The 11,579-nt window shown below is 42.7% G+C and overlaps 1 protein-coding gene across 1 annotated transcript in view; it reads right to left on the bottom strand.

The window, feature by feature from the left end:
• LOC121021944 (maestro heat-like repeat-containing protein family member 1) overlaps positions 1 to 11,579 on the bottom strand; it is a 79,012-nt gene that overhangs the window by 57,983 nt on the left and 9,450 nt on the right. Inside the window, exons 10-17 of the mRNA XM_040462642.1 lie at positions 10,996 to 11,069; positions 9,982 to 10,098; positions 9,726 to 9,770; positions 8,769 to 8,913; positions 7,149 to 7,192; positions 6,274 to 6,433; positions 5,708 to 5,760; positions 5,000 to 5,110 (exon numbers count right to left, since the gene is read on the bottom strand). Of these exons, the coding sequence (XP_040318576.1) occupies positions 5,000 to 5,110; positions 5,708 to 5,760; positions 6,274 to 6,433; positions 7,149 to 7,192; positions 8,769 to 8,913; positions 9,726 to 9,770; positions 9,982 to 10,098; positions 10,996 to 11,069 (749 nt within the window). The remainder of the gene's footprint in view (positions 1 to 4,999; positions 5,111 to 5,707; positions 5,761 to 6,273; positions 6,434 to 7,148; positions 7,193 to 8,768; positions 8,914 to 9,725; positions 9,771 to 9,981; positions 10,099 to 10,995; positions 11,070 to 11,579) is intronic.

Raw genomic sequence — 11,579 nt, 5'->3', positions numbered from 1 at the left:
AAGAGAAAGCTGTATTTCTAATTTCTCAAACTCTTAGGGTATGGATCATCCCTTTAGGGACTTTCCCTGATCCACATACTTCCCATTTCCAGCTAGGAAATGAAAAGTTCCTTACTTCAATGTTTTACAGTTTTCACCTCCTTGGTTAAGTTTATTCCTAGCTATTTTATTATTTTTGGTGCAATTGTAAATGAGACTGTTTTCTTAATTTCTCTTTCTGATGCCTCATTAAGTGTATAGAAATGCAACAGATTTTTGTATATTACTCTTGTATCCTTTACTGATTTCATTTATCAGTTCTAGCAGTTTTTTGGTGGAGTCTTTAGGATTTTCTGTGCATAGTATCGTGTTATCTGCAAATAGTGAAAGTTTTACTACTTACTTGCCAATTTGGATGGCTTTTACTTCTTTTTCTTGTCTGGTTGCTGTGGCTAGAACTTCCAGTTCTAATGTTGAATAAAAGTGGTAAGAATGGACATCCTTGTCTTATTCTTGATCTTAAGGTAAAAGCTCTCAGTTTTTCACCATTGAGTGTGATGTTAACTGTAGGTTTTTCATATATGGCTTTCATTATGTTGAGGTATATTCTCTCTAAACTTACTTCGTTGAGAGTTTTAGCCATGAATGGATATTGTACTTTGTCAAATGCTTTTTCTGCATGTATTGAGATGATCATATGGTTTTTATCTTTTCTTTTGTTAATGTGATGTATTGTTGATTGATTTGTGAATATTGAACCACTCTTGCATCCCTGCACTAAATCCTACTTGATCATGGTGAATGATTTTTTAAAATGTATTGTTGGATTCTGTTTGCTAATATTTTGTTGAGCATTTTTGCATCCATGGTCATCAGAGATATTGTCCTGTGGTTTTCCTTTTTTGTAATGCCTTTACCTAACTTTGGTATCAGGGCCACAAACAAATGGAAAGATCTTCCATGTTCATGGATTGGAAGAACCAATATTGTTAAAATGTCTATACTACCCAAAGCAACCTACAAATTTAATGCAACTCCCATCAAAGTACCAACAGCATTTTTCATAGAAGTAGAACAATCCTAAAAATTGTGTGGAATTATAAAAAACAAACAAGCCAAACCAAATAAAACAAAACCCTGAATAGGCAAAGCAATCTTGAAGAAGAAGAACAAAAGGTATTACAATCCCAGGTTTCAAACTTCACTACAAATCTGTAGTAACCAAAACAGCATGGTACTGGCACAAAAAGAGACACATAAATCAATGGAACAGAATATAGTCCGGAAATAAACCCATGCTTTTATGGTCAATTAATCTATGACAAAGGAGACAGAAATATACAATGGGAAAAAGTCTCTTCAACACATGAAATTGGGGAAACTGGATAGCTACATGTAAAAGAATGAAACTGAACCACTTTCTTACACCATACACAAAAATAAAATAGGTTAAAGACATAAATGTGAGAGTTGGAACCATAAAATTCCTAAAAGAAATAATAGGTAGCAATTTCTTTGACGTCAGCCATAGAAACATTTTTGTAGATAGGTCTCCTCAGGCAAAGGAAACAAAAGCAAAATTAATCTACTGGAAATACACCAAAACAAAAAGTTTCTGCAGAGTGAAAGAAACCATCAACAAAACAAAAATTCAACCTATTGAATGGGAGAAGATATTTGCAAATGATGTATTTGGTAAAGGGTTAATATCCAGAATACATAAAGAACTTACACAACTCGACATCAAAAAAGCAAATAATTCAATTAAAAAATGGTCAGACGACCTGAATAGACATCTTTCCTAAAAAGACATATAGATGGCAAGTAGACATATGAAAAGATGTTCAACATCACTAACTATCAGGGAAGTGAAAATTCAAAACCACAAAAAAATATCATTTTACACCTGCCAGAATGGCTAAAATAAAAAACACCAGGAATAACAAGAGTTTGTGGGGATGGGGGGGGGGGGGGGGGGGGGGGAGAAGGAACCCTTGTGCACTGTTGGTGGGAATGCAAACTGGTGTAGCCACTGTGGAAAACAGTATGGAAGCTCCTCAAAAAATTAAAGATAGACTAACCATATGGTCCAGCAAGTCCACTCCTGGGTATTTACCGAAAGAAAATGAAAACACTAACTCAAAAAGATATATTCACTCCTATGTTTATTGCAGAATTATTTATAATAGCCAAGATATGGAAGCAACACTGTCCATTGATAGATGAATGGATAAAGATGTGGAATAGAATATTACTCAGTCATAAAAAGAATTAAATCTTGCCATTTGCAACAACATGGATGGACCTAGAGGGTATAATGTCAAATGAAACAGAGAAAGACAAATACCATATGATTTCACTCATATGTGGAATTTCAGAAACAGAACAAATGAACAAAGAAAAAGGAGACCAACAAAAAAAACAGACTCTTAAACACAGAGAACAAACTGCTGGTTGCCAGAGTGGGGATCGGTGGGTGGACAAAGTACACTTATTGTGATGAGGGCTGAGAAATGTATAGAATTGTTAAATCACTGTATTGTACACCTGCAACTAATACAACACTGTATGTCTATTATACTTGAATGAAAAAATAAATTAAAAAACAACAAACAAAAAATAAAATAAATTTTGATAACAAAGTCTCACTTGAAAAATTTTAAAAATAAAAAAAGTTCCTTAAATTTGTGTAATTTTAAAATTAACATAGCATAATCAAAAAAGTATCTTTATGTAATGTTTATCTCTCCCTCCTCTGAATTTCAGTAGTCTTTATCCTTGCTTACTGTGCATTGCCTTTGTCTACCTTGTAATACTCATATTTACATACTCACCCACTTTCCTGCCTCAGGGTTTCTATATTTCCTATTTCTCTGTCTGGAATCTTCCCTGGGCTCTTCAAAATGCTGTTTCATTCTCTTTCTGATCCTGGCTCAGTGAGCCTTCCCTGACCTCCTAAATTCCTCTCCAGCTCACCATCCTGCTTCTTTCGTTCAAAGCTTCATCACAACTGCTAATTATCTTGTTAATGTATTTGTTAGGTTAGCTCTTAACTTGCCCCATGCTCTCATCTCCAATGAGAATAAAGCTCAGGAGCAGTGCATGTCTGGTTCATTGCTCAACTCCAGTGCTAACACAGTGCCTGACACAGTAGACAAATAGGGTATACCAGATGTTCAGTGAATGTTTCAACTCTCCCCCTAAAACCTCCTGTCTGTGGGCACCTTTTCTTCCCCTAGCAAATGCCTTTAGTGCTTTGGCCAGACTCAAGGGTTCCTTCCCTTCCCTGACTGCAGGCACCATCATGAGCAGTTCCTACCTGCAGCCTTTTTGGGCCTCTTTGCCTGGAGGTGCCTGAAAGTTACATTCTTCTCTCTCCCATCCCTGCCCCATACCAACTATGGAAGTGACAGAGAGGTGGAGGGGTGGGGAAGTACAAAAGCCCCCCTCACCTGTCTCTAACAGGATAGACTCTGCAGTATAGTTTCCATCCAGGGCTCCCCATATCCTTACTTAGCCTCTCCCCTTCCTATCATGCTTCCTTTACTTTATCAGGTTCTCCTGAGAGCACTTTCTTGCTAACTCACTTGACAAGGACCCCCACCTTAGGCTCTGCTTCTATGAAACCTGACCTAAGGTAAACTGCTTCTCTGCTCAGCTGACAAATGATTACTCTTCCTAGACCTATTTATTCTTCTCTAGAGTGATGATCTTCTCAGTTTTCCCAGGACTGAGGTATTTCCTAACATGCTGGACTTTCAGAGCTGAAACCAGAACAGTCATGAGCGAACTGAGATGGTGGACCGCCTTTGAGAAAGCTTCTCTGGCCAGTGCCCACAGGCCAAGTAAACAGCTGCCCTCTGTGTTCCCAAGCAAACAGTGCACATTTTGATCCTGATGCTTACCACACTTATTGTAATTGTCCACTCTGTCCTCTGTTTGCTCAAGCAGACAATGATTTTCTGAAGGCAGAGTCTGTGTCTTTTATATGAGTATTCTATGCCTGATTCATGCCTCCTGTGCTGTGAGCATTTAGTACATATTTTTAATAACTTTATTGATAAGATCAGAATTCCTGCCTGCTTCATTTTACCACCCACAAACTTTGCATATAGCAGGTGCTTCATAAATATTTATTAATAATTAGAGAGCTAATAATCAGTCTTGGAAATAGGGCCTCTTCCCTGGAGACCCCCCAAAGCCCAAGTAAAGTGTTGCTCAGTGATAGGAAAATAAGATTAAAAATCAAGAAACCTGGAATCAGGTGCCAATTTTACCTATAATTTGTGTAAAACTCTGAGTCCCTCTGGATTGAGCTGTCTGGTTATTTGGTCTGTTGAATTTACAGAGCAACTGCACAGATGTTGTTGTCTATATTCACCCACTCTCCTGTGCTGTAGGAGTTATTGCTACTTCCCAAGTGAGTCAACTGAAATTTCACGAAGGCTGAAACACTTGACCCAGATTACACCCAGAACACAGGAAAAGCCGGCACAGAAACAAAGCCTTCACCAGCATAGACCTTGAACTCTGTGAGCAAAGGAGCCCTTCCTCCTTACTCAGCTCTGCAGCCCCAACATCATGCACAGTGCCTGATCCATGGTATGCCCTCAAATATTACTTGAATTAACTTGCTTAAATGTGACTGTTAGGTCAATAATCTTTCCACTGCACCCAAATACCAGATCTAATCTGTTACTTCTGAACTACTGGGAGGTTTAATTAAGACAACAAATGGCAAAGTTCTTAATAAAACCCAAAACACTAAGCAAATGTAAGACACTGATATTTCTGCTGTTCCTGTGTGACCACCAGCTCCATGTCCTCCCCAACCCTCCCTTCCCCAGGACCAAGAAACATGGGTTTGCTTTTCCCCCAAGACCTGTACTTCATGTACATTTCTGTATTCCCTCCCCCCAAGCTCCATCCCCCCATTTGTCTCTTTGCAACTACCATCCCCAGCCGTGTGGTGTGCCATGCACGCAAACACACACACATACACACACACACACACACCTACCTTCTCCTCTTCATCATCATCGCTGAAATAATTTATCCTCTCCAAGACAACCTTAATGAGTTGCTCCAGCCAGCTGTCATCATCGATAGCCAATAATGACTGACTTGAAAACTGAGTAAAAAGGGAGAAAAGGACCACACAGAGCAGTGGCCGGGATTTTCTGCCTCGTGGAAGTGGGTCAGAAAGAAGCAAGAGACAAGGGGACATGGTCTGTAAATATGAAAAAAGAGCTCAAGAAATGGGGAGGAGCTGAAATATACAGAGGGGGTTAGTCAGGACTGAGAATGACAATATAGCAACAATGATGGTAATGCCAATTATGTATGTGAAACTATAGTCTACAAGGCTCTCTCTCTCTCCTATATTATCCTATTCAATTATGAGAGATAGGAGTTATTTCTATTTTACAGATGAAGAAGCTGAGGCTGGCAAAGGCTAAATAACTTGCCCAAGATCACAAAGCTAGGGCCCCATTTCCTTACTCTCTCTTGACAGTCGGACTTTGAGGGTGTGGAAGGTAAATTAAGGTTTAGGATATAGTCAGAGACTCTGATGCAGAGGCCAGGAGCCAAGGATTCCCCAGAAATAGGTTTTCTTGAGTAGGGAGGTCTCTTGATCATGTCTCAGTCTCTGGGGAGTCTCCCTCAGGATTCTAAAGAGGAGAAAGAAGGCAAGTGTGGAGGGAGGAATGTCTCATAGGGTGCTCACCTGGAGCAGCCTGCCTTCCCACTCCTCCTGATTCAGGCTCTTCTCAGTGTGATCTAGGAAAGGAGAAAGCATGATCTGCCCGACCAGAAGGCCCCAGATAGGGAAAAAGAACCAACATCTGGACACTATTCCAGGGGCCTTATGCCCATCATCACATTTAATTTTCACCATGACCCACAATATAACTATTCTCCCACTTTACAGAGACTCCAGGAAATGTATGACTTTTCAAAGGTCAAACGTACCCAGCAGGCAAGTGTTAGAACAAGGATACCAACCTGGGTCTCTCTGGTTCCAAAGCCCACACTCTTCCCTGATCCTCTGCCCACAAGAAGGGGCATTCTGGGAACTCTGGAGCCACAGAATTCTGGACTGCATATCTACTCAGTGCAGAACATGGTCCAAGAAGCAGACCTACCCAAATGGCATCTCAGAAAGACAGAGAGACTGGTCCTGGTTCTCCTCACCCCAAGGAAGATCCATCCTGTACCTCGGGACTTCATCTCTTCTGGAGTCTGCCCCCCTGCCCCAGCTCCATTTCTCCCACCTTGCAGCCAACCCCTCACCATCCAGCATCTGCAACATCTGTGGGATCTCCGTCATCCACAGCTGGCCCACATTCGAGTTGATGACGGGGTGCAGGGAGGTGATAGGATGCAGGGCATATAGTAGCCTTAGAGAGCTTACACCAAACTCCCCTTCTCTATAGGGCTTCAGGGAAAACATCTGAGAAACAAGAGAAGCGAGCAGAAGGCAGAGAATGGATTTAAGGGAAAAGAAGGAAGAAAATAAGAACAAATCCATTGAATGGTAGAGCTGAAGCTTAGACCTTCCCATTCTTTTCCCCCTGTGAACTACATGTTCTGCAAGATGCTCTCAAAATGTTGCCTCCTCTGTGATGCCTTCTTTGATTCCTGGAGACCAAATCAGCCCATCACTCTTCTAAGATCCCAATGCACCCCATGTATTCCTCTACTAACATTTATCACACTGCATTATGGGTAGTTATTCCCAGGCTTGTCTTTCCCACTAAGACTGTGAACACTTCAAGAGCAGTTCTACACCTTGTCTTTCCAAGTATACATAATGTCTATAACATAATGTCTGGGCAAATAGAGAAACTCAAAACATACTTGCTGAGAAAATAAGATCCAGAAAGCCATGTCTAAGATCAACAGAGAACAGCTCACAATAAGGCCACATAGAATACAGGCCAGGTCTTCTCCAACCCACATTTCTTCCCTCCTCCAAGCTGTTTGGCCTGGATCACCTCTCCCCAAAGTCTCTATGATCTTTGGCCCTACCCTTTATTCCTTGCCCAGCACAATGCCTGGAATAGAGTGGTACTCAACTATTTGTAGAATGGGGAGATGGACGGATAGATGGATGGATGGAAGGATGGATGGCAAGGTAGTATTCATCCCATTCATTCATCACTTACCACAAGATGGGTCAGGAGTTTCTGTGGGGAGATGAACTGGGTAGCTGAGTTAAAAGAGGATAAGAGAATAGGACAGAGTCAGTGCCAGCTCCAGGATGCCCAACTTCCAGCCCCCCATTCCCAGCAGCCCACCATCCATTCTTTAGTGGAGGACAAAAAGCAAAGTGGAGAGTGAGCGTTGGTGCCATTGCCATGGGGATTTTGACATTTTGACTCAGCCTCAAAACAAACCATTTCCAGCATAAAACAGATGTGTGCGCATGCGCACACGCAGGCACACGCGCGCGCGCGCACACACACACACACAGGAATATTATTCAGCTATAAAAAAGAACGATTATCTCGCCATTTATGACAACATGGATGGACCTGGGGGGTATAACACTAAGTGAAATAAGTACAACAGAAAAAGACAAATACCATATGATTTCACTTTTATGTGGAATCTACAAAACAAATCAAATGAACAAAGAAAAATAGAAACAGAAACAGAATCATAAATACAGAGAACAAACAGATGGTTGCCAGAGGTGAGAGATGGGCAAGATAGGTGAAGGGGATGAGGAGGTACAAACTTCCAGTTATAAAAGAAATAAGTCATGGGGATGAAAAGTACAAAGTAGGGAATATAGTCAACAATATTGTAATCATACTTATGGTGACAGATGATAACTATACTTATCATGGTGAACATAATGTATAGAATTGTCACATCACTACATGGTACACTTGAAATTAATACAACACTGTATGTCACCTATATCACAATTTTAAAAGTGTTTTTTTTTTTTTTTTTTTTTTTTTGTTTTTTTGATAGAGGGAAAAAGAGAAACTAGGGAAGAAAGGCTGCTATGTCAGCCTGGCATTGTCCAGCCAGAGCATGGTAAATGGTCATTACCCATGAGTGTATTCTATTAGTGTACACCTTGAAAACATCTCCCACTATTCTAAGTTGTAATCCAGGTATACATTTTATTGAGCGTAGACTTTCATATTTGAAAATCCTAGGTCCATATTTTAAATATCTATTGTTCATATGGATTATAATCAGAACTCTCAACACTGGGAAAGTAATTTGTTACCTTTCCACCTTTTAAACCCTAATAAAGAATGCTTATTTTCCAAACACACAGCACACATACATACCCCAAGTAATGTGCTGAACAGATATCCTCACCCCAACTCTGACTCCCACTGGGACTCAAGGTCAAGAAGGGGTGAACAAAGAGTAATGCTCAGAATTGGGGCAAAGGGTCAGGAATGTCTGTGTACACATTACTTTGTAATTAACAACAATATTCTTACATCTCTACTCCAGTGTTTCAAGATGAGGAATAAAGGCAAGAAGGATTTGTGTCTGGGGTTGCCTCTCTCCCAGAGAAATCCCCTTTTCATTCATGTGAAGGGCCAAATGGCATCAATCTGCTGTGCTAACCCTTTGCCTACCTCCTCCATCATGGCTCAGGCTCACAGCCATAGCCCTGCAGATCTGCACCCTGTCCCTACACCCACCACCCCTTCAGAATCTCACCCTGTCTCCTGCCCCCACTCTCCCTGCCTGTGGCAGCCTGTGCTTTCACAGTTAACCTCTCTCCACAGTCTTCCCCACCGTGTACTTACGCCTGAGGTGAAAGCTGCTGAGGTAGGGAACCTGGCCCAGGGAACGGGCCCTCAGAGCCATTTTCGTGGCCATCTTACTCAGGGGCACAAAGGCCAAGGTGTTGCTGGGCTGGCATACCAAGGTGATGAGTTTGGGCAAGGTTACCTAGTAAGATGTGGCAAGGGATTCAATGTCAAGCCCCAAATTAGCCCCAACCATAAGTTCTCCAACCCCATGGCTTTGTCTTCCTTTCCTGGAGGGGCATTTGAGACCTTATATACACAGTCTGCCCATTCCCTGCCCTTCCCTCTCACCCTCTTTCCCTTTCCACTCCATGTTGGTAAAACATAACCAAGGTCCTGATTAAAATTACAGTAAGAAGGACTTGATTAGATAGAGGGGCTTCTTGAAATTTGGAATTGTGTGACTTGTAATCACCTTCACTGGGGAACATCCCAAGGGTAGAAGACATGCTAGTGATCAGGAGACAGCTTTGCTGGGAGAGGGGGACTCTGGGAGGGAGAGTAAATCACAGCTTTTCCTCCCATGGCCCCTGACTCAACTCTGACCCACACAGCAACCCGTAGGAGTCTTCAAGAATCCCTAGAGATTGCTAAGACCAGCAAGGGTGAATAATCACCAACTTTTTTACAGAAAGAGAAACTGCAACCTGGAGAGCAATTTACTCAAGATTTTACAGCCAGAAACTGGCTGAACAGGACCCAGGCTCAGGCCTCCAGGTTTACCATCCAGTGACCCTCTTCTGCTCCACTGAGCCACTTCTTAGAGAAGTCCCAGGCACTTGAGTGGTTTCAGACAGAGGTGGGGAGGGTGGAAGAGACGGTACAAGGGGTTATATGGAGTTGGGAGGGGGTGGAAGGCAGGCAGAGAGTATGCAATCTGGGTGTCAGGGTAGTGATCTGGGGAGTCAGGGGAGGAGGAGATGAAGGGGCCTCTTTGACCCTAGTTGTTTGTACCATCTGTAGGATTTGGGAACACGTTAGTTGGATGTCCTCTTCATTCTGGAATAAGAAAAGGAAATATTTTAATCTGAAACCAGTGCTAGCTGAGTCTTCTGGCTCAAGGCCTCCCCTGGCTCACCTCTCAGAGTTTAAGATGTCAAAGCCCATTCCCATTGTGCCAACCATACCCTCCTCTTCTTTCCCTTCTGCTCCCAACCTGCCCTTCTCTTGCTCCCACCCTCTGTCTGCTCTCTGCCTGGACCCTGCTCACTGAGCAGTCAGACTCGCTGAGCTTGATGACATAGTTGATGATGATGCTCCCCTGGGGCGGGGCCAAGTAGTCATGCTGGATCAGCATCTCGATGAAGTTCAGGAGGGCCCTTCGCACCTGTGGGAGTTATAGACCATCATGTGGCAACATAGGAAGGCACATCAGTATGACCCTTCGTATTCCAGGTGAGGACACAGAGGACCAGAGCAGGTGAGGGGTATCTTCAAGCGACTCAGATCTCCTGACTTCAAACCCAATGTGACTCTTCAGTGGGCTCCAGGGGATGACAGCCACTGACCCTGACCACCTTACTCCACCCTCAAATTCTAGCCCATTTCAGCTGCTACCAGGATGCTACCATCCTCCTGAAGAACTGTAAGCACTTAGCTTGCCCACACCTTATATAAGATAAGAAATTGGCAGAAGTATTGGGTAGGGAGAAATCGGAGTCTAGGAAAAGTACCATGTTCTGGCCTTCGTTGAGAAAGCCAGGAATGAATCCCTCAAGTCCTGAGGGCCCAGCCCTCATGATCCCAGTCTCTCCATTAACCTTCTGAATATTTAGGACTTTTTTTTTAGGGATAGTGTCATTGTTGTCCATTTGGCACCCTAAACCACTGCTCCTCTTCTCCCTGTCCTGCACGATTCAGAGCTGGGAGCAGTTTCTGCCTCTAAGCCTGGCAGAGCTTGTTAAAACCATGGCTTCTCAGACCCCATGCTAGATATAATGTTTGAGGTCTTCTTCCCCTCTGAATTTTTAGTATCCTTTAGAGCTCTGTGTCCCCACTGACAAGGCTCAGAAAATAGCTGGAACCACCTGTCCGCTTCTCAAATCCTTCTCAGGTTTGAAGAGCCCAAATGTAACCATGAGAATGTCTGAGGCCATGAAGACCTTGGTAAGAGTGCCTTACCTCTCCCCTCATCCATGAACCTCCCCCTCTCCATTTTATACAACTTCGAGGTCTCATAAAACCAATTGCCCTCCCAGCCCAAACATTCAGCCTTTCTGCTCACTGGTTTGAGATCCTCCTGAATCATGATTATGACTGAATGCATCACCTCATTCTTCAGTTGCTCTGTCTGGGGCACTAGAGAAAAGACAGACATGCAGCTGGGGGTCAATTTCCACCCTTCTCTGTTGTTTTGGGAGGCACAAGAAGATAGACAGCTGGGAGGAATTCTAGGTACTGTCCTGGTATTCAAGGGCCAGTTAGAATCCCTAGAGGTTATTTCCACCATACTTTTGCTTCAAAGCAGACTGAAGAGTGACCTAAAACAGTATTTTCATCAAGCTGGCATTTGAGCTCCCTTTCCAGTTTCCTATGACTGCCCACACAAATCCACCTCTCCAGCTGCTCCCCCTGCCCCATATATATCTCAACCTTTAGAACTATGACCACTGTTCTTCTGTTCTTCTTTATGTGAATTCCGTCTCCTAACTTGCTGTTACAATCTCCTTGCCTGCATCTCCTGCACAGAGCCCATCTCATCTCTGGATTGACAAGCTTCTCTGTTTTCCTATTGCACATCACCATGCTCACATTTAAACAACCTATCACATATTATCTTGCATTGTTTCACTATCTGAACAGCTTTAT

This window comes from Herpailurus yagouaroundi, unplaced genomic scaffold (assembly GCF_014898765.1).
Source record: "Herpailurus yagouaroundi ecotype Mexico unplaced genomic scaffold, PumYag 355, whole genome shotgun sequence".
NCBI classification, from domain to species: domain Eukaryota; kingdom Metazoa; phylum Chordata; class Mammalia; order Carnivora; family Felidae; genus Herpailurus; species Herpailurus yagouaroundi.
This window is presented reverse-complemented; position numbering and strand designations above follow the sequence as displayed.